The sequence below is a fragment of the Aplidium turbinatum genome, chromosome 15, assembly GCF_918807975.1.
Source record: "Aplidium turbinatum chromosome 15, kaAplTurb1.1, whole genome shotgun sequence".
Lineage (NCBI taxonomy): Eukaryota > Metazoa > Chordata > Ascidiacea > Aplousobranchia > Polyclinidae > Aplidium > Aplidium turbinatum.
The window spans coordinates 10,264,650-10,288,736 of record NC_137486.1 but is presented as its reverse complement, the minus strand read 5'-3'; the positions used below and the strand labels follow the sequence as shown (position 1 = coordinate 10,288,736).

General features: G+C 38.7%; 1 protein-coding gene across 1 annotated transcript in view; it reads right to left on the bottom strand.

Moving 5' to 3' along the window:
- Positions 1 to 2,961: 2,961 nt before the first annotated feature.
- The window catches only part of LOC145784635 (uncharacterized), a 36,243-nt gene continuing 15,117 nt past the window's right edge, over positions 2,962 to 24,087 (bottom strand). Inside the window, exons 3-13 of the mRNA XM_082596502.1 lie at positions 23,303 to 23,761; positions 22,145 to 22,383; positions 21,343 to 21,528; positions 19,446 to 19,504; positions 15,489 to 15,648; positions 13,396 to 13,515; positions 12,967 to 13,149; positions 11,514 to 11,741; positions 10,038 to 10,144; positions 6,875 to 7,042; positions 2,962 to 4,536 (exon numbers count right to left, since the gene is read on the bottom strand). Of these exons, the coding sequence (XP_082452628.1) occupies positions 4,294 to 4,536; positions 6,875 to 7,042; positions 10,038 to 10,144; positions 11,514 to 11,741; positions 12,967 to 13,149; positions 13,396 to 13,515; positions 15,489 to 15,648; positions 19,446 to 19,504; positions 21,343 to 21,528; positions 22,145 to 22,383; positions 23,303 to 23,761 (2,152 nt within the window). The 3' untranslated portion in view covers positions 2,962 to 4,293. The remainder of the gene's footprint in view (positions 4,537 to 6,874; positions 7,043 to 10,037; positions 10,145 to 11,513; positions 11,742 to 12,966; positions 13,150 to 13,395; positions 13,516 to 15,488; positions 15,649 to 19,445; positions 19,505 to 21,342; positions 21,529 to 22,144; positions 22,384 to 23,302; positions 23,762 to 24,087) is intronic.

Genomic DNA, 24,087 nt, shown 5'->3' with positions numbered 1-24,087 from the left:
CTGAATACTCCAGCCAGAGATAGTCATCAAACCATTGTGAGCAAAACTTTCTACCTTTAACTTTCGGATATTTGGCCTTGACAGTTTTAATTCGTTCTTTACCAGTGTTGTACGTTGACGCCGTCAACTTTTTGTTGACGCTGAGGCTAGCGCCGTCAATTTATTTTTCAGTTGACGGAAGTGATAGCGCCGTCAACTATTTTGCCGATTTTAAGCGTCAAGCGCTAAGCGTCATTTTTTGTTTTCATGGAAAATCTCGTTTCACAATAAGAGTTTCACAATATATTCTGGCCAGCGCGACTCATCCGAATTACCGGCTTTTGCGTTGCTTGGAATGGCTCCCTGGAATACATGCGGAAGAAGTTCGCCAAATGGTGATCACCCATGTATTGAGAACGAGGGATCAGAGACAGAAAGCGAAAAATCCATAAATGGCATCGCGGACGTTGAATATACTTTATTTCAAGAGCTCTGTGCCCCTGAAAAGATCGATGTTGGTGCAGTGGACCTCGTTAAAAGATTTATACATGCTAAACTATCACAGCACGCTTGGAACAGTGATACCTTTCCGACTAAACGTTTTCAACTTGTTTTTGAAATACAACTCACCAATACCAACCAGCGCTGCTGTGGAACGCATGTTTTCACTTGGAAAGGACAATATGCGCAGGGGCGCCGGAAGCGGGGGGGGAGCAGGGAGAGCGGATGCCCCCCTGGCCCAAAATTTCTGTGGATGGGGAGGAAAGAGGGGGTAATGGTGCCCTTTTAAGGTCATGTAAGCTACTGCACACTTTGCAATATAAAAATTTATGCTATTCGGTGGCTTAGTGGTTCGGTGGTTTAGTGGCTTAGTGGTTCGGTAGCTTAGCGGCTCGGTGGCTTAGTGGTTAGTGCGCCCGCCTCTGAATCGGTAGGCATGGGTTCGATACCTTGCCGAGTCACACCAAAGACTTTTTAAAAATGGCACTGAATCTAATTCCTGCTTGGCGCTAAGCAATGGAGTGGATTCGGGTAATAATGTACTCAGTTGCGCCTCTATACGGCTGCATTGACTCTGTCTGCTTTGTAAAGCGCTGAGGAGCAACGCATTATGCGTTGGATACAGCGCTATATAAAAACTAACATTATTATTATTATTATTCGCTTTTAGCCTAATTATAATGTTCTATTTTTGCCTCAAAATAATATTTACCACACAAAATTCTCCATCACAGTAAGTTATATTACATCATTATAAAATAGCATGATACCCTTCCGTGCCATTGTTATTTGTATAACGGACACTTGTATCATTACTCGATAATGAGCTGATAGATGAGCATTATCGCTATATCTTATCTTAAAACTTACAAAAAAAATTGGCCTTTTAGCAACAAAAGTGCCCTTTTTTCATACTCCTGCCCATTCAGTCAAAAATTGCTCCGGCGCCCCTGAATATGCGTCCCAAACGCAGCAGATTGTCAGACAAACATTTTAAAATACTTGTTTTTCTGCAAGGAAATAACTAATAGGCTGAGCAGCTAATTACAATACAGTCTCAAAACATAATACCTGCTGTTAATTTATAGCTATTGTTAGCCTGAACTTGGTAGAAATATTTCCGCTTTATGAGACGCTGGCAAAAAATAGCGCTAGAATTTAGCGCTGACGCTGACAATTTCTTTAAGAGCTTACGCAGTCCTTTGCGCCGTAAAGTTTTTAGGCAATTCGCGCTGACGCTGACGCCGTCAAATTATTTCAATGACGCGTACAACACTGTTCTTTACTAATAACATAATTACTTGCTTCACGATATTTTGGCAAAGGGAAGGCAGGATCAAATTTGTAATCTTTTAAGTTCATTGTAGAATTTTAATTGGTAAATATTAAGATTAACTGAATCACTGTTCTAAGCTTAAATAAAGAACATTGATTACTTCGTAAAATACAAAGCTAAAATTTAATTCTGAACGAACTTTACAATTGAAAGAGGTTGATGTTTTTTTCTACTGTCAACGAAGTCAAACTTCCTTTTGGCCACCTTCCTACCCTCATCCTTATTGCATTCCCTCTCTATTAAAACAGTGTCATTCTCACTCATTTTACATAAGGTTTTGTAACTGACAGTAATTAAACTTCTGCAACAAAAAGCACTGTGGAAGCAAGTGACCCTTATGCGTTATGCAAATGCAATATGCAGCAAACAAATTAAGCTAAGATAAAGAATTACAACCGCTTGCATTATCCTAATGGTAGGCTACTTATTACTTTAGTAGATTTCGTTGAGTTAAATCGACATTATATCCTTATGAAAACATTGAATGACTCAATGCTGTAGGCCTATGTAGGCTACTGCCACTACTCTATCTGCTTAGAAAGGCAGTCTCTCACATACCTATACATTTCCAGTCGATTCAATACGACCTTGCTGGTGACGAAATAAATCCTAAACTAACACGTGAAAAATCATGCCCTTGTTGTACTCGTTGCTGTTACGTCAAAATGTTAGCCTTGTCTCGGGTTTTACCACCATGAGGTAATAAGATATTATACAACTAAAAGTTAAATAACTCAGCAAGAACTAATCTGCAAGACTGCCGGTAACAATTGCTACGCAACAGGCAGCAGGAAAAGTACGTGACTAGAATTACCGTAAAAAATCATAAAAGCTTTTACCCCCCCCCCCTCCTTGCAACTTGAGTTTACTTCAGGTTGGGATCCAAATAAAAATCATATGCAATAATATAAAAAAAATTAAAAAGATGATACCCAAATCATTGGAGGGCAGCTGCCCCGTTTGCTCTCCCTCTGCCGGCGCCACTGATGTTTAGTAATAATGTTCAACTATATTTTGTTTTGATCAACAATAACCTAAATGCTGGATTTGGAACAAAAAATATTCAATTTCTCTGTTTATTTTTGATATTTCAATCAGTTGGTTATTTTAATTATTGAGAAAATTCAAATTCTAAAAGTAAGTTTTTGATGAACCAAAAAATGCTTGGTAGAACGATGAACCATTTACACAGCCAACTGAAGTACAAGAATTTATTCCAACAACTTTTTTTTTATGAAAAACATTTGCCATCAATTTTGCCATAAAATTTGCGCAACATTTGCCCTCCTGTTGCGTATCACGACATGTAATTGAGGTAGTAGTTTTAACGCTGTTTGATGTCTTGTTTTTGGCAGCGCTGAAACAAGAGAAAAATCCAAGATAAATATAATCTTTCGTACGAATTTTACAGGCAGCCATCTGTGGCTGCCTGACAGATCGGTATTGGCGGCCATGGCCGCCAGCTATTTCGAGGCCTGCATATCAAAATGGTCACAACTGCTTTTATATTTCCTAAATAGCCCAGGTAGCCGACCATTCACTACATAAAAATATTTTTCTGGGTTTTGACCGGTTTAAACCTAGTTTTCACCGGTTAAAACCAGGTTAAAACTAGATTTAAACCGCTAAAACTAGTTTTGACCACTTAGAGATCAGCCCTGTTCCAAAAAGCTTTTTGCGTGTATAAAATAAATCTCATTTACATGGAAGAGACATTCAAGAGTGTGCACCACTACTACACTAGCTACTACCACTGTACTTAATTGTTAAACAAGGTGGCGCAGCTTAACAATCGAAATAAAAGCATCACTGTAGCAAAACCCAAGCAAAATTGCCGTATTTCTCTTTTTTTTTGTCCAAAACTGAGCAAAAACATGTTTTTTCAAAATAACTCTTTTTCTGTTGCAGTTAGCGTTTCGTATTGTATAGACAACAAATAGGAAATCGTCCCTTCCGGTCATTTTGGCGCAAATTCCAACTCTCTAGCTTTTACCATGTTCGTGATAAGCCCAAAATAACAAAAATCCGCTAGCTGGCATATCAAGATGACGTCATAATGAAAAAAATAATGTCATTTTTTTAATCAGTGACGAAAATCCAGTCCGAATTTGACCCGAACCTAATTTTCCTGAAAAGTCGCCTAAAAGTGGGACACCCTAATGTTTTTATTATTAATTACAATTACTGTACATCGTGAATCTAGGGTGACAAAAATATGGACCATCGGCCCAAGAAGCTCACACGAAGAAGAAGTTCAATTACAGAAGTAGGTTATTGGAGTGTCTGGTGATGTTGATATTATCAATAATTTAGTCTTTTTAGCTGTATTTTCCGATTAAAATTTTTACCAATTCAATTAACAATGTCTAATATTTCATGAAGATCTTCTTATTCAGCTAACAGAACAGTATCACCAGCATATCAACTTCCCAGCATTCTCAAATTTTACTTTGTGGTTCGGGATGGATTGATCAACATCACGTTTTGCAGATCTCTGTCATGGATTTTGCGTCACATGGTTCCGGATACGTTTTCTTAGCAACCATCTTTTTGACCAATGCAGCAAGTGCAGCTTCACATGCGCCAGATGGCGATTCGTAGTCTTTGCATCTTCCATCAGCAAGGGACAAAGTGTCGGTACAAGTACAATCCCAATTAAATGAAAACACATCTCCATGTTTATTGACACGACATGTTATACCAAAACCTGCATACTGCACCTGCAACATACAGAGAAGAAACAAACTTAGTCATAACTATATAGTATAGGCTACGACTGTACGTTATGCTATTTTGCTGTTAAGAATGCTCAATTTTAAGGCAATAAATTTTAAAACACGCATTTGAATAGAATAGATGGTTCATAGTCATAGAAATGTTTATCGTTGGAAGGGAGGTTGTAGCTAGTTATAGGCCTATAGAGATAAATAAACAAGCACGTAGCCTACATTAATCTTCAGAATGTGGTCAATTTCAATCACGACAAACAAATAGACAGGTTTTTTTACTTTGAAGATAAATACAGTTGGCTAACATTAGAAAAAGCATCAACTAAAAAAATTAATGACACCTTTGAAAACTATTGTATAAACAATTTGAGTTTTTGTACAAGCAATTTATTTATCATATAAATTAAAACTCTTGATGAAAACCAATCCATCAGTAGGGGAGACTGGGGGAAGTTGGGCCATTTTTCACATTTTTGAACGTAGATCACTCAACTCTAATTCGATTGTAAAACGCTATGCATCATTATGATCTTGAGTCTTCGAGTAATTCTTTCTGAATTTTGAATTTATTCTAAGTGTTTCAAGAAAAAATGTATTAAGGTTTAAAAAACGATAACTTTTCGGCCCAATGTGCCCCCACCCTTTGGGCACATTGGGCCGCACATGGGGCACGTTGGGCCGGTATGCAAAACAATAAGAAATAACTATACTAAGTCAGTGTTAACTGCAAATGATGAAACAATATCATAAATGATCACTGTCCCGAAATACTTTCCCGAAAGGACACTTTCCCAACAGGACACTTGCCCGAAAATAAAGTGTATTTTATATGCAATGTTCCTTCAGGGAAGAGCAATTGCGGGCAAGTGTCCTTTCGGGCAAGTATCATGTTTGAACAAGTGTCCTTTCGGGCAAGCGTCTTTCGGATAATTGTGTACAGGTTCTCATAATTACAACAAAACATTTTTAAACAAACAATGCAGAAATAGGTAACTTTTTTAACTTTTCAAAGTGGCCCAACTTACCCCAACAGCAGACATATTACTTTGTACAACTTGCCAGATTGATCTATAAAAGATTCGACAGAATGGAGTACCATAAACTGACACTTAACCTCTGACGATATAAATATATATGAGCCACAAATATAGCACTTTCAGTTGCAGTTCTGCATGCTTACGTTTCAAGTAGATAATTTTTCAAAAAAACACAAAAAAAGTAAACTTTCCTACTTCACTCATAAACGCTGACCACAATCAACTTCACCTCACCATTGTATGATCTGAGAACGAAACGGCATCACATGACGCCATCACGTGACATGCAGCGATTGTGTATCGCAAGATATATGGGTGGCCCAACGTGCCCCACCGGCCCAACTTCCCCCAGTCTCCCCTACGGCTACCTGGGCGGACCACCAATGGAGCTCGGAGTGAAAGAAGGACTCCCCAAAATCCAAAGTTTTATCTCAAAAACCTGCCTTCATCTAACTAAAATGCTTTTGCCAATGAAGGCCTGGATGCGGCTCAACCGCCTGTGCACTGGCGTCAGACTCTTCCGCTCCAACATGCTCAAATGGGGGATGGCTCCATCCGCGATCTGTGAGTGTGGCAAGGAAAAACAAATCGCAGGCCACACCATCTGCAACTACGCCATCTGTAATGCGCCAAGTGGTGTTCGTTGACTGGATGATGAATCTATTCAGTGGCTGATCGACACTTGCTCAAAATATCCAGACCTAGTCGACGCCACTTATGCCCAAGGGTGGAAAAAGGCAGAGCCCCTCGACCTCTGGAGTGGCAAAGAAGAAGAATTGTCCATTGTGTGGCATGTAAAACAGGTGATTTTCAAAAGGCACGCGAGCTCTTGCAGAAACTTATCTAAGCTATTGTTCAGTTGAGAAGGTAAAAATTCAATTAACTATCAAAAGCAGAGGCTGAGAACTATGTGGCAGGAACTAATGGTGCGGTACTGATCGACCCCAGCCTCATTGGCGAAACACGTGTCTATCGCTGAGTTCTTGCTACACTCGACTGCCGAGAAACATAAGCTATTGTTAATATTTTTGTCCACACGACTGTCCAACTCATACACCAAACACCCTTACTTGCCAATTTTAGCTTTTAAACTGACACCTTTTCCAGACTTTGGTTACTTACCACTGCAATTGTTCTACACGCAGGCATTTGAGTTATTGAATTTCATAAAGGAACATCGCCAGCTGATCCTGTTCCCTCTGATGTGCTGAATTTCATGACTGCGCATTGTGACTAAACGTTTGGACATTATATAACCTGAATTTATAAAACAAGCAACAAAAGAATCTTACAGTAACAGTATCCCATGCTCCAATATCTTCGATGAGTGCTTTCAGTGTTGCCCAACTGGTTGATTCTTTGCAGTCAGGCCCAGTTAGACATTGAGGACAAAAACTATTACATGTGGGAGGAACATCAGACCATTTTAAAGAGTCTTGGCAAGTAACGGAAGATTTTCCCTGCAAGGAACAACATCATTGAGTAAAGTTGACCACAAACATTTCTCTGAACTAAATGCCCTACTTTATACTTAAAACAGATACTCTTCAATCAGGCATTTGATTGACTTGTTTCGATTTTTTTTTTTGCAATCAACTTAATTTCATTTTTCTTTGGTGTTTAAAAAAGAAATAGATTAATTGTGAGAAAAAGTTGATAGGGTGTTACGTTTGTTAAATTCTTAGTATATCAAACCAAGCAACACCTTATAGGGTTAAATACCATAACAACTCAGCTGAAAACACAAAGCAAAAAAATATATGGATTTTTTTGGTTCTTTGGTGCCACTCAGTAACAAATCTAAATATGCAATAAAAGTGACAAGCAAAGATTATTCGTCCCATCGGAATTTGAGACCAAGTGCCCCCCTTGATTGTGGGCCGGTCAGTAAACCCGTGCACGGACATTTTGCCGAAAGGACATTTTGCCGAAAGACATTTTGCCGAAAGATATTTTGCCGAAAGGACACTTTGCCGAAAGACATTTTGCCGATGGACAAATTGCCGAAAGGACTAAGGTTGTGAACGATAGACTAAAACACACTGTGGAGAATATCGATACATATAACACAAACATTTGAGTTTCGGCAAAATGTCCATTCAGCAAAATGTCTTTCGGCAAAATGTCCTTTCGGCAAAATGTCTTTCGGCAAAATGTCTTTCGGCAAAATGTCCTTTGGGCAAAATGTCCGGGTATCAGTAAACTAGTCAACCTTTGCAGCAAGTTTATAGTCTTTGTACTGCAATAGGTGAAAGAATTTTTAGAGACGATACGAGCGGTTTCGCACGCTTTTGAGTTGTAGGCTACAGGTTGTTTCATTTCTTATTCTTATTCTCTGATGGCGCGCTGTGCTATTCAATTATCCCTGAAACTGCCTAAAAAATTTAGAATACAAATTTTCTGCCTGTCAGACCCGGGTGAATTAACAAAGTGGACTATTTTGATGATTTAGAAATAAGAGAAATCCGACTTTGATACAAGAAAGTTTAAAAAACGCTCAGGTGTTAGCAGTGGCGTAGCAACGCAATATGCCGCCCTTCGATTTTTGCACGAAACGCCTCCCCTACCCCCCTCCTTGACACCATCGTAAAAGCTGATTAAAATTTCACACAACAGAAGAATTAAAGCAGTTTTGTTTGATTTTATTGAAAGTTTAAAATAAGACCACTTCTTACTCAGACAGCTGAAGGATTCTTTGTCTCCTTTAATTACTCTAATCACCGGCTTGAATAGCCCTTCTTTATTCTGAAACCTTTCGGGCCCTATTAGTTTGATCATCTCAACTCTCATGTTATGAGTTAATGTTTCTGGCCAAGTAGCCACATCGTTATGAGAATAATAAGCTTAGATAGCATATGTTTTATCTTTATCTGACAGTGTTTGATTCACAGGCTGACTTCTTTCAGTGATCACTTTGTTATTGTTTTGCTCGAGGTAACCTACACTTCTTCTTCCGTCTCAACTTGAGGCAGAGATTTACTGAGCTATTTTATTTACTGTGCTATTTATTTACTGTGCTATTTATTTACTGTGCTACTTATTTCCTGTGCTATTTATTTACTGTGCTATTTATTTACTGTGCTATTTAACACTGTGCTATTTATTGACTGTGCTAAAATCTCTTCTGTTTTTTTAACAGAGCCAACTGTTACGAACTTCAAGATGACTCCTTTATTCTTTTTAGTTCCTCTTCTCTAGCTTTCTTTTTCTTTCTAAAAAAATCTTCACTTTCTTTTACTGTACTCTCGTCATAGGCAAAAATTAACTTTAAAAAATTACAACTTAAATCTTGTTCTGGAATCTGCAGCAAAATTAGTTAAAAACCTTAACCATAATTGCAAATTTGCTGAGTTGAAAGCTAAGTGATCTATTTCAAACCTGAAACGTTAAACCTTTCACTAACCTAACCCATCTTTACACATGAAGATGGAGGAGTCCCGTCTACCTACCACAGACAGATGGGAAAAGTGGCAGTTGACTCGATGACCTCACGGTCCATTCTTGTCTCCTCCCGAAAGTGAAATAAACTTAAAGCTAATCTGAACTTAACTACCAAAGCTAAATTGACTGAACAATGCTATAGCTTAGGCCTACAAGTTACAACCGACATTCTATCATTACTTCAACAGCATGAGCAGGGTATCATTAAACCGTCACAAGTAGCACATGGTGAGGCACAATCTAAAAAAGTTGCAAATTAGTTTATAGGCATAACTTGTTTAATTTTCCGGCTTCACTTAGATCAGTGTTAACTAAGGTTGTTAAAGTCTGAATCTCTCCGAAAATAAATTAATGTGACTGTCTTTGTTCGTTTAAACTTTAAAACGTTGTCACATTTTGCCGCCCTCTAGCAACGTGCCGCCCTTGGATTTATTTATCCACAAGATCCAATGGGTAGTTACGCCACTGGGTGTTAGTACAAGTATCATATAGGCCTACTGTGCAGTGAACTTATCATGGTAAACGACAGCAGGCTATTTCTTCATCTTTCTGTAAGTCGTGAGCCACTTCGCATGAATTCATGCAGCCTACACGCATGAGCAAGCAATGGCTTGGCTGCGATTTTTGGAGTGTGTTTTTTTATTAGTTTTGTTTCGAGCTATTCTCCTATGCTTTGCATGTAATCTACATCTTCTTCAAGTGGATGAACATCTGTGGTTCATTATATGGTCAATGGTCTAATAACGAGTTGTGTCGTCAAGTTTCAAAACTTGTATTTGCAGTTTTTAGTGTGGTAAAATTTCTAACGTCAATATTATTGGAAATTTTTGTTTTCTAGTGGCCAAGAATGGTCATGAAATCACAAAAAATTATTTCTCTGTGGATTGATGTTAAAAAAAGAAAACAATCACGAAGATAAACGTTTTTCCGTCTTTTGAAATTGAACATTCCATGCTCATTGATGTAGGCCTATTTTTCGGTAAACCTGATTACGTAGGCTAACATATTACTTACTACCAAATGTTTTCCTCGAGCACATTGGAAAGAACACACAGAATGAATGTCTCTTCCTTTTGTGCAAGATTTGGACAGAAAAGATGTCAGGTTAAGCGGAGAACATTCTAAACACAAGAAACATTTATAGGCCACGTAGTGCATCAACCAAATGGGTTTGCAACTGGAAGTTGATTTGTTTTTAGATAGGTAAGTTTAGGCTAGTACGGTAAGCCAATGTTAAGTAAGAATGTACTTGGCATGGGCTACCCTGTCCCTATATAGTATATACGGTACTGTAGATACTGTACTTATTATGCTTGCTTTCAAGAAAGTTTAACCTGGGTATAGCAGGCCTACTCTCATACGTACATGGAACAAAGTTTAAATGTGCAGCAAAGAGTTTTGAATATTGATCGGTCCAGTGCCGGTCTTCGGGGTGTGCAAACCGTGCGATCGCACAGGGCCCGCAAATTAGGGGGCCCGCAATTTACTCAGAAAATGCAGTAATTTTGTCATTTCCAATGGAAAAATTCAACAAGTGAATTCAACAAAGGAATTAGCAACAAGAAAACATAGAGGCTCACGGATGCAACCTATTTCGTACCCTGAAAAGATCGAGAGAAAAAAACAACAGAGTGGAAGTCGCTGATCGGAGTTGCCGCAAACATTTCAAAATTTCTCTCGATCTTTTCAGGGGACGAAATAGGTCGAAATTTGATTTTGTTACACGATTTCAGGGAACGAAATCGGGGTACGAATTTTTCAGGGGACGAAATAGGTTGCATCCAGACTCAACATAGAGACATAGCTTTATTTCCGGAAAATGCCAAAGAAAGCATGATCTTATTCTTTTGCTATGCCACCGGACAGCACCATTTTACAGTAATATTCATACCCAAATTTTTGTTGAACATGCCCTCAGAATGCCCCAAATTCAAAGTACTTTTTCAAAATTTTGGGGGGAAGCCCCCACCACTGGGTTTTGCCTCCGGCGATCACGCCGTCAGGCTTCGCCCGCCCAACCGTCAAACCACCCCCTCCCCTTTCAAAATACCTAGCTACGCTACTGAATTAGATCATTGTCATTGGGGCCCGCAAAGCATATTCCGCACAGGGCCCAAAACGCCCTAAGACCGGCACTGGATCGGTCGACATGGTTATCTTACATTCAGTTTTGATTTCAAAGACCAACAAAACAACGAGCTTCCGACTTTTCATTATTTTTATAAGAGTTAACATATCCCATGAACAGTTTTCTGAACATTTTTCAATACTCCAGATAATGCTTTGAAATTGTGTGAAAGTAGCCTAACTGTTGGACCACTATATGTTTCTCGGCAGCCGATTGTAGCAAGAATTAACAGCGATAGACACCGTGTTTCACCCATGAGGCTGGGCTCGTCAGTATCGCTCCCGTAGCCTATTCTTGCCACAAGGATATGCGACCGATATATTTGCAACAACTTCATCTTGTCGGCACTAGGTCGATTTTACCTTTCATTTGACAAGTCGGGAGGCTGGGGTGCCACGACGAATCACGACAGAAAACATTCTTCGCTCCTTGCAGAGTGTAAGAGCTTGAACAAGCAATGTGACAAGTGGTGCCATTGGGATATCCACTTGAGACGGGATTATTTTCAAAGGATGCAATTTTGCTATTCGAAGCGCAAATCGTGCGATCAACATTCATGCCCGGGATAGATACTTGGTTGCAGAAAGTCACTGAAGAATGAAAAATTATAGTTCCGTACCACGTAAAATGGTTTGTAAAAAAATGTGCGCATTTTTAGTTCATCAAAGTTTTTTATGTTATAGCCTGACTACTTTAGAAACAGAAGAAGATGTTATCGCTAAAAATATGATATGGTTAGGCTACAGTTAACTTTAGAATTATCTTACCAAAATTTTGATGAGATAGCCTACATTTAACAAAAAATGTATTTTTTAAAGTGTCAATTGTCTGGTAGCTTATGCCTTGGCTTACAGAATAAGTTGCATTTTTTAAACATGGTTTATTATTAATGAGTTTTATGAACCTTTTTAAAGTTACAAAATTAACTAACAAAGCCCGATCTACTGCAAATGAGAAAGAAGCCTACAACTAGCCTACTTGTATGACATCTGAACTGTAGCGTTGACAGGGATTATGTTTGGGCACGGCCTGGCATGATTTTAGGGGCTGTAACTTTTCCAAGGTGCCGTGAGTTTAAAAAAACCTCTTCGTTTTGTTTGGATATAGTGTGTTTTTGTTTAGAGTGTTTGATTTGAGGGTTAAGAATCTCAATAGTACGGACTCAAAGTATCCTTTCAACGACCCTGCATCTGCCCGGTGGCCGGTCGATTGGTCGACAGACATTTGGTCGACAGTCATTTGGTCGACAGACATTTGGTCGACAAGACGTTTGGTCGACAAGACATTTGGTCGACAAGACATTTGGTCGATAGACATTTGGTCGACAAGACATTTGGTCGACAGGACATTTGAGTTAGAGTTAGGGTTAGGTTAGGGTTAGGGTTAGGTTAGGGTTAGGGTTAGGTTAGGGTTAGTTAATCCTAACCCTAAAATAAATCGTTCTGTCCACCAAATGTTCTGTCGACCAAATGTCCTGTCGACCAAATGTCTGTCGACCAAACGTGCTGTCGACCAAATGTCTGTCGACCAAATGTCCTGTCGACCAAATGTCTTGTCGACCAAATGTCTATCGACCAAACGTCCTGTCGACCAAATGTCTGTCGACCAAATGACTGTCGACCAAATGTCTGTCGACCAATTGACCGGGTACCCATCTGCCCTCCGGTAGCATACAGTAATAAAGAAATGCCTAAAAGTTAAAGCGACACGTCCTACAGTATCAGCTATAGGCCTAGTCAAGCAAAAAAGGTTGAAAACCGCTGGGCTAAATCAAACACGTGATAGTTCTTAGCGAATTCAAGGTTAAAAAGTCACCTTTTTCACAATAAGGCACTGTGCCAGCACTCCAACTGGAGTTAGTTTTGAAGCAAATTGTGTGGTTTCGAGCTGATTGTGTTTTGTTTGTCATCAGTCTGTATTGGTCTGGACATGAAAACCAGCATTCGTTATTGCCGCAATCTATTTTTCCATTTGCAGGTGAAGGCAGCAGCGGACAGACTAAAATATTATAAATTTTCAATTGGTAAAATGTGTCAATTTCATTATTTTGTACTACGTTGTTTATAAAGAAGAGATGCTATCAAATAAATTACTAAAGTTTGTTGCAACTGTTCCCCCAGTTCTGATATTATTTTATCGGAACTTTAATCGTTTTTACAATTTAAATGACCAGCAAAATGTTTTTAGTAGTTTTGAAGAGAACTACATACATTAGCTCAACTTTAAAATAATTATTGCAGTTACCTGAATGACTGGAAGTTGCAATGGATCGCAAAAACCAAACGATGCCCACAGATACGGCAGACAGGAAAACAAAAGCCAATAGGGCACAGCTGATGGTAAGTTTTCGGTTTTTCTTGAAACCTAAGAAAGAAAAAAAGACATCGATTAAATCTGGGTTAGCTATCACTAGCCTGGAGTTGTTGTTGGCACATGAAAAAACAACGTTGATAACTGTAGATTGAGTTTCGCTTTTAGCAGCATGATCGTTGGTTACCAATGTAGATATTAATCGACTTGTTTTAGCCTGATGCTGCGAGTTCGCTGCGGTAATAGCGAATTGCACTAGATTTCGGAACACAGTTCCCTAGTCATGTGCTATTACGAAATTTGATAACTGTGTTCACTAAAACCACTTAAGCAGCAGTTTGTGAACGAAGTAGCTCTGGTTCAGTTCTCGAGGTGTGCGCTTGAGCAACTCATTTCAAGGTCTGCTCTCCATCAGCGGTACCTATAGTGAAGGGAAAAATTCACAGACAACAACACTTTAACAATCGTAAACTTCACTCTGCCAATCTCGGTAACCAGCCCTGCGTTAGTGGTTCAAATCCTGTACAAGTAGGCTATACTGAGTTGTCAAGAATAACCTATCAGAGTCCAAAGATCAACAAACCGTGCCGAATGGGAAGAGTTATGTCACCTAATCTATTAATCAACTGATTCTTCAAAATATTACAATAACATCGCCTGAAGACACATACAGTACACTCAACAGACAACAATTCAGACAGCAGCTTCAAGCTAAAGAAAAGAACCGCATAAAACAACAACACACGGACTCTATCACCACTTGTCATAGCACATGACTAGAGAACTGTGTTCCGTAAGCTGGCTATTACCACTTACCATTGGAAACCACTATTACCACAGCGAACTCACAGCATCAGGCTATAACAGGTCGCTATAGTATCTACTGTAGCCTACGTTGTAAAAGCAAAGCTCAATCTGTGGTATAGAATTCCTGTTTGATATGAATACCATATCAGATTAATAATATATGATTCAGGTCGAAGATTTGACGTAACTGCCACTTTTAAACTAAAGGAGCTAAATACGTTAAATTACAACTTATCCCTGGGTTGAACATCTAAGGCCAAATTGACCCTGCACACCAGATTTTTTTTTTATATCTATATAAACTTTACGGCTTTAATTTTTGACATCTTGGACAAACTGATTTTACACTGTTTTATAGTGCTTTGTTGCATAATGTTTTATTGGGTCATACTATCAGGAAACATGGAGAAGAGGATGCAAATTCTGGCGGACTCCTGCAAGCAGAAACAAAAGCCAGGTTTTGCCAATTAAAGATGGAACAAGTATGGATGATCATGGGTCTAAGAGAAAACAAGTTTTGCATTTGTTCCGAGAATGCACGACCAAGGTCATAATTGATTGATTGAATCTTTATCCTCGGACTAGGAAAGCTTCTTGCAGAGCTTGATCCTGGCAGTTTCGCATACTTGTAGAGGCTTTGAATCACTGACGCAGGCCCGGTCACCGAGATTGACAGAGTGAAGTTTCCGATTGCTGAAGTCTTATTGGCGGGGAATTATTCCATCCATTAGATGCCGCTGAATGGAGAGGAATTCTTGACGTGCGTAGCTTAAGCGCAGACCCCGAGAGTCGAACCAGCGCCGCTTGATCTTAAAGCTTCTTCGTTCCAGAAGTCACGCCCTAACCTACTTTTTGTTACTTGATAAGGGCTAACTTGTGTATGGCCGAAAACGTTTGTAGCTTATATAGTTTATGTCCAATTTTAATGGATTATGTTAAATACCGTGTAGTTGCTTGGTTGTATATGCCTGTGGTTGACTGCTGGTAAGTATGCAACAAGTGGCACGTTTTCAGATTTAATCAAAACCCGTAATAGATAAGGCTATCTATCATGTCTGTTGAAAGATACGAATATATTTGGAGACCGTTTTCATCTGTTTCATTTGCGAAGCTGTTTTCATCCAATGTAGTTGATGGACAAAAATGGAGTTAGGGCCTACTCTTAATGCTTAATGAAATCGCTCCAGAAAACCACTCAACAGTTGTTAATTTATGCTCACATGATGATTTAAGGGGTGTGTTTGCCTTGATTATAGGGGTTGTCTCGTCAGCTAACTGTTCTTCTAAAGCTTGAGTAGAATCCATGCTTGGGATATTGTCATGATTGCCTTCTGATCTCAAATGGAAACTCTCTTGTGTGCTGCTTTGAAACGCGTTTGCCTGAAAAATTAAAATTAATCACAATTAGAGCTTTAGAGTCAATTGCACTGGAAACTAAATTCTTATAAGCACTTAAACCTAAAAGGCCCATTGTATCTTATATGCAACATTGTATTTTTGAGTTCCATTAAGGATTATATGCAACATGTATTTGCAAGTTCGGGTTAATGTAGACAGACGCGTCATCGAGGTTAGTTGACATCTGCTTCTGCTATACTTTTTGTTTGTAGATCTCAACAGCGGATGCAACACTTCATAACAAACACCGCACCAGCATTAAAAGGGGTGATAGCGCTATCAATATAGTCAAGACACCGACACACTTAGATGCGAGCTCAACCATTCCACCATCCACCAGGGCAAAAACAATATCTGAAACTGGAATGCACAATCTAGACCAGTGGTTTCCAAAGTGGGCGCCAGCGCCCCCCTGGGGGCGTTTGCAACCATGAAGGGGGCGCTGGCTATAAAGTGGGCGATTGGGGGGCGCTGAGAGTAAATCGGGGCATTTACAAGAGGACTGCAAAGAATTTTGTTATCAGGCAATTATGTTGGCAACGTCGCTTCGCAGTAGACCTACCTTACAAGTTTGTTGAGGTCGTAACGCATCTTACTTTGAAGCACTGCGATTATGCAAATCCAATCTTTTGAGTGCTTACTACTCCACACCGAAGTAGGCCTACGATGGTTTTGAAGGAAAATTGCCTTGCACGAATTTATTCGCTGTTTGAAACTGTCGTGGAATTTCTACAGAGTTGTCACCCTGATCATGCTAATGACCTTCTGGTTGTGAGAAATGATATCGCCTCCTTGTCAGACATATTTCCGGGGTAGGGTAACTAGTCCTCACGCCCTTTGGTTGAGGTTGCCTTACATACGAGAGTGGGAGCTCCCTATGTTGGGTTTCTCAGCGAAGGCAAATCGACCCTGCGGTTGTCTACCAGAAACAACTTAGGTTTGTGGTACGGTACCGAAATAGAGCTAAATCCCGAAAGCGGATTAATCATAGCCTACATAACACCCCACTAGTGTCTGAGGGCTAGGTTTGTACGACACACGCAAAGGTAGAGTGACTTGCGTTGTTCTGAACGTCAGGGGTTACCAGTGCGGGGGAGGGTGACTAGTCCTCACAGGCTCACACCCTTTAGTCGACGTTGCCTTACATGCGAGAGTGGGAGCTCCCGATATTTGGTTGCTCAGCGAAGGCAAGTCGACCCTGCCCGCACAGCAAACAATGTCGGCTGATCGTTGACCAACGGTCGCGAACGTCGCGGTCGGCTTTTCGCCGCAAAACAACACTTTGCCAACTAACATTATTTCTTTAACTGGACAAAGAATCAGTAAAAAAGGGTACAACATGTTATAATTTGGTGATATAAACCACATAAAACATTTTTTTTACCAAATATATATTGTGTAAAACTTGGTTGTGGACACAATGCTAAGACAATGGTGGGCCAACGTCGCATTTATCGTCGTGGGCATTCAGTTGAAAACCAACCTCCAGCCACCGATTGTTTATTTTGATATTCCGGGTGAAATAATCTTACATAATGAAAAGTACCCATTACAATTCTGTGAATTGAAGCTTTTATAAATTTTTATTTCAACAAACGTCAATATCATAAATAGGTTGTTAACACAACGTTGAACCAACGAAGAACCAACGTCACGTACGTCACCGTGGGCATTCGGTTGTCAGCCAACCTTTTGAGAATAAATCTCAATTTTGGTGTTTCTGGCAAACGAATTAAGAGATATGGCAAGTATGTATTATAATTCTGTGAAATGAAGAATTTTTAAAGTTCATTTCAACAAAAATTTAATATGACTAATATAGTTGTTGACGCGACGTTGTGCCAATAGTGGACCCCACAGCGCGTTCGTCGCCGTGGGCATTCGGTTGTGAACCAACCTTTCTACAACAAATATCATTTTTCGTATTCACAACAAAATAATTCGAAGCATTGGCCAGTATATGTTACAATTTGATGAAATTAAAGTGAAAAAAGGTTTATTCTAACAAAAACGCTATATAAAAAATAGTTTGTTGACGTGACGTTGAGCCAATGGTGGGCCCCACAGCGCGTTCGTCGCCGTGGGCATTCGGTTGTGAACCAACTTTTTTACAACAAATATCATTTTTCGTATTCACAACAAAATAATTCGAAGCATTGGCCAGTATATGTTACAATTTGACGAAATTAAAGTGAACAAAGGTTTATTCAAACAAAAACGCTATATAAAAAATATTTTGTTGAAGCGACGTTGAGCCAATGGTGGGCCCCACAGCGCGTTCGTCGCCGTGGGCATTCGGTTGTGAACCAACCTTTCTACAACAAATATCATTTTTCGTATTCACAACAAAATAATTCGAAGTATTGGCCAGTATATGCTACAATTTGACGAAATTAAAGTGAACAAAGGTTTATTCTAACAAAAACGCTATATAAAAATAGTTTGTTGACGCGACGTTGAGCCAATGGTGGGCCCCACAGCGCGTTCTTCGCCGTGGGCATTCGGTTGTGACCAACGGAGGGCCCACGGGACGTTTCCGATGGTCTAACGTTGGACCAACGATACGTTGTTGTGCGGGTGGTGTTCTACCAGAAACAACTTAGGTTTGTGGTACCGAAATAGAGCAAAATCCTGTAGCGGATTAACTGTTTCGTGCCACATATTTTCCAAATTTAATGAATTAAATGCATCCCTTCAGGGTAACGAAGTAAATCTAATCAAAGTGAAATCGGCACTGTCTGGTTTCAGTAATTAGCTCGTGTTGTATCAGCGAAATTTAGATAGACGAGACTTTTTCCAAATCTCAAGCTTGCATCAACTTGATACCAGTGACAAAGGCATATCTGATGTTGATGTAGAGACGTACAGCAATCATCTTCAAGAAGTACACAAAGACATGGGAGTTCGATTCCAGGATGTATTCTAGTTACAGTAGAAATCCCTGACTGGATAATCGACCCATTCTGTGATATTTCCGAACATGGAATTCTTGAGAAGGAACTGATAACATTGCAAAGCGATTTTGCATTCAAACCGAAGTTCAATATCTCGCATCAATCGTTCTGGTTACAGAACGAAATCAAAGAGAAATACCCTCACGTGTGAAATCGTGTCAAAGTTTTTATCATAGCCTTTCTCAGCCTATACTTGGTGAAGCGTGCTTTCAGTGCCGTGACAACGCTTCTAGATAACAAAAGAAACCGTCTTGACGTAGTTAGACAGGGAGACTTAAGATTGTTCCTATATCCAAACTGAAACCCGATATCAAAGGCTGATGTCATTGCAGCAACCTCATCTGCCTTGCCTCATTAGAGTTGAACTTTAAGTTGTAATGAATGGAAAACAACTTTGGTTTTACTTTTTTTTGTCGAGGGGGCGTTTGATACTCCGTTCGTTGTCCAGGGGGGCGCTATTAAAAAAAAGTTTGGGAAACACTGATCTAGACCATCAATCATCGTAGCCTGACCAGGAAATAAACTCAATATCATGCTCTTTTGAGTCAAATAAAAACGGGCTTCTGCTTAAAGATGGATTTATTTTATGTTCGGTCTTCTTCCTGCATCCTAGACCTATTATGATGACTGCTCATCCACATTAACTTTGGAACTGACAAAATCGCTCTTAAAAGGTTAAACCTCAAGCGGCAGTTTTCGAACTTATGTATGGAGACAGCGAGTTTATTTGAAAGCATAAAATGAGCAAAAACAGACATCTTATTATCGAGAACAACAGCATAATTATTAAAATTACTACTTCTTTAAATTTTTAAAATTTCTTACATTTGATAAATTTGTTGAGGACTGTCGAAATAGATTATCGGATGTTGCACCAAGGTGATCTGCCAAAATAAAGTTGAAGCCGTATAAGTTATTGTATAGTTACACTATTTACAGATTTTTTTGAATTCAGAAAAATGTCTGCTTCCCATGCACAAATATGAAAATAGTCAACAAATATATGAGTTTAGCTTAACCTATACTGTCCTGTAATAAACTTTTGCCAGTTAAGTATAGTCTACTAACTGTTCTATTTTTAATGTTACTGTCCAGTAAATAGGCTACTGATTTTGCAATTCCTGCCTTCACATGATGTAGTGTCGCTTGAGCTAGCTCTGGGTTTTGTGGGAATAAAACGAACAAGGAAATGTAGGTGGATCCAGGATGTCAGCAATTGTGTTTTCTGCTGTTTACCCACGGTTTATATTTTTGCAACTGTACTATTTTTGCAACAGTACAACTGAACTGAACTGATGATATGATGCAACTGTGTTTTAACTACTAGCAGAATGTATTATTTTCGATCAACGAGGTCGTTTCTGAAAAATGATTATCAACGAAAGCCAGATGTAGGATGTCTCCCTTTTCCTTTTAAGGGGCTAGTCTGCTTTCCTATAAGTCTATATAAAGGTGGATAATTATGGATGTCGTCAGGGCCTCTGAGAGAAATTTTCACTAGGGGTACGAAGAGTGATTCCGGGCCCTCCTCTCACTTCGGGCCCCCTTTGTCTTGGGCAAAAAGTGTGATGTTTGCTTAAGCGTATTGCACACCATACAACATTTTACTGCGGAATTGGACACCTGTGCGCAATAATAATATCAGGCTGCAATAAAACTATTATTTGGTGTTTTTGTGCAATGTGCATATTATGTGATCTGTCCCTCGCCAATTTGTGTATCCTGCATTGAATCCGTGTGTCAGTTGTTGATGATGCTGTTGACGAGAGGTGTCGCTTGTACAGCTTGTAAAATTTTTAAATTAATTTTTTTGTTTCTCTTAAATGTAGCTTATAATTATTTCTGAAGAGGACACTATGTGGTGTCGAAAACGTTGGATTTAGTAATTTGTTCATGTTTTTTTTATGTGTTTAATGTTAAATCCGTTAACGTTATTGAGTGTTATATGTATCCGGTACAAGCCAAGCTCTCTACCAAGGCTCGAACATAGCATCTTGTTAAAACACAATCAAGTTAATCATCTGACCAATCCTAACCTTTCTTCATTGACTTTTGCATTCACCACATGCCCAGCACTAGCAGAGGTGAACGAGAGAAGTCACTTTTTTTGACTCCGGCTCCGGTACTGCTCCGAAAGTATTCTCCGGCTCCTGCTCTAACTCCGAAATTTATTTTGAAGCGAAATAAGCGTGAAACTACCTTTGTCAAATAGTTTTTAAAAAACAAAAAAAAAACACTCGGGCTATTTTCCCGGGTTTTTCTCAAACCCGGACAGGAGAATAACTAACTTTTATGATTTAATTTAGGGTGCTTTTAACAGAACATTTTTGCACGTAAAGCATGAAATTACCACTTTGGGCCCCTAATTTGCTCGCAAAGCACTCGATTACCTTTCTGGGCCCTTTTGCTACATTTCGCGTTAAAATATATTAAAATATAAAATATATTAAGCGTTAAACGGATTGTTGTCTGCAAGACAAACTTGGGTATCAAATATCCATGCTTAGAAGGATCCCAGAACAAATTCAGACCAGAGTTGGCTGCAGCCTACAATTATTTTATAAATTTATTGTTGTCGACTACCAAAATATACTTGAAAGAAAATAACAGATGGTGTTTGTATAGTTGACTTGAGTGCATAATGATAGTTTAAAGCAAAATTAAAATAAAGTATGCTAGCATTTCTAAAACATCGCAAGCACTATAGTACAGACTAACTTACTGGAGCCGGTTGATTGAACTGTTGAAGATGATTTTTCAAAAGGAAAGCAAAATTGATCTATTGTTGCAGTAAATTCATCTTCTATAATTAAAGATTGAAGATCTACAGTCTTTCCCAGTTGTTTAACTTGTTCCTCGATTACCATCTTGTTTATTTTTTGAAGTTCTTCTGAGAGTGAAGTTTGCACTAAAATCAACAGAAAAAAAGTTATTTTGTAGGCCCACCCTAAAACTGGAACTCAACGTAGATTAATGATTTTCCCCGCCCCTGTTAGCTCAGTGGTTGAGCGCCCGACTCAAGATCACACGCGGCACCGGTTCGACTCTCGGGGTATGCGCTTGAACAACGCATTTCAGGACGCTCACCATTCAGCGGCACTTAGTGAATGGAATAATTCCCCGGCAACAACACTTCAACAATCGGAAAACTTCTCTCTGTCAATCTCGGTAACCGGCCCTGCGTCAAGAACCATTAGGCTACAAGTATGCGAAACTACCAGGAATAACCTACCAAGGCTTTGTCAGTCCGATGATAAAGATTCAAAACCAAACAACCAACCAACGTTCAACATCGAAACAATTTCAACATTCTCCTTAAACGTCGTATCGACGATTTTCAACGTTTGTAGAATACGATGCTGTAGGTTGCAGTACTTCGCACCTTGAAAATGGTTTATATACTCTGTGTTTAAAAAATATTACTGCTATTTAGCTTTTGATGTTAAACATCTGTAAACTATAAAACTTCTTGAACTTATCTAATTCCTTTCGTATTAAATTTAATAAGAAGACATCTTGCAAACCTTGTTGCATATTTGGGCGTTGGTTTGGGTATTTTGACCAGCTTTGTTCCATAATCTGCACCATTGTATCAAACATGGCGACATCTTCTTTACTTAAGTTTGATCGAATTTTTTCAATGGGAAGTAAGTCAGGCTTCTGGTCTTTGTCAGAAATGAGTTGCAAGACTGTTTGCGGAGGAAGCGAAGCATTTTCAAATACTCTTTTTCTGGTTAAAATTTCATAAAGTACCATACCGAAACTGAAAATAATAAAAATAGAAACTGTTTATTGTATAATTTAATAAAAAAACTATTTATAGGCTATTGAATACGTCAAATAAACAACACCAATTTCATAGACCAATTCCCTTTATTATAAATTTTATTCTCAGAAAAACATGAAGCTTGAAAACTCCTAAAACAAAAAAGCAACAAGTTTTTTCTTACGAAAAGGAGTCATCAGATTATTGATGAATCTTTCGCCATCATGAAGGCGGCTTTTTCATTATCTTATTCAAATGTAGCCTACGCAATATTTATCTCATTTAAATTTATATTTATTATACATAGCCTACTGTATAATACAAAATTCAAATATTCTTATTCAAATTCATGTTTCTTGTTCATTATTGGTAAAATAATTGCGTTTATTCAAGTACCTTTTTCAAATATTGTAGAATACAATAAAAGACATTAAACAAGCTATTGAAGAAGTGACTTTAAGATGGTAAAATATTTATCAATAACTGTAGTATACAAGTCTCTGTACTTTAGTGACTTTATTTACTTTTATTGTTGCAAAAATGCTTTAAGAAACAGCAAGAGTTACAAGTAAGACATAAAGTACTGTACAATTTTCAGAAATAATCTTGCTAGAAATTAAGTTCCGCTCTGCTGTTACCCCGTGGCCATGCCCGTGGTTTCTTAAAACATTTCTGCAACAACAAAAATAATAGAAAGTAAACAAAATCACGCCGGAAATATTATACAACTTTCCGAACGTGGTAGAATTTATTTACTTGTAATGTTTGATATGTTTATAAAATACCTAGCGACTTTGACAGTTTGATCTTCGTTTTATGTTAAAAAATACTTAGTTTTTTCAAGCCTACATTTGCATTCAAAGCTGTGAGTAAACGTCTATTGCTATTAAATAAATTGTTTCAATTGCAATCAAACCTGTAAACATCCATCGTTGCTTTGCGTGGGAGATTAATATCTTTCAAAAATTCTGGCGCAGTGTAGAAAGGAGTGTGTTGTTTCGTTTTCGGCAGATTTACTGTTAGCGTTGTGGCTCCAGTGCTGGCAGCCATGTTTATTGATCCAAAGTCAGCCAATTTTGCAGTGAGGTCCAATGATAAAAGAATGTTTTCCGGTTTAATGTCACCATGAACATAAACACGCTTCAAGTTTCCACCATGAAGAAAGTTGATAGCTTCGCTTAGCTCTTCAGCAATTCTCAACCTTATGCTGTATGGAATGTCTGAAATGTTTTTGTTGGAAAGAAACTGATCTAGGTTCCCACCAAGCATGTATTCCGTTAAAATTCCAAACGAATTTGACCATGAAGATATTCCGTGAACTTTGATGATGTTTTTGTGGGAAAGCATCGATAAAGTTTCTGCTTCACGTTTGCTTCTGCAATGCGTAAATGTGCATTAATTTTCTGTAGATGCGTTACTTACTTGTGAAAAAAAAAACAAAGCAAATTTATAAAAGAGACCTTTTTGCATTGAAACAAACTTGCAAAGTAGTGTTTCGGTTTGCTTATACTGTATTTGAGCTTCTAGATGCAAGCTTCTGCGCAATGCACAGGCAAGCAATCTGAAAGGTACTTGTTCTATTGTTTATTTTCGTTTTGATATTACTTCCGTATTTTTCTCCATTGTGTTTAATTAAAACACGGAAGTTTGCGCCTTGGAAAGTTCTCTTCTGTTGATCCAATACCAAGATATGATTTATCT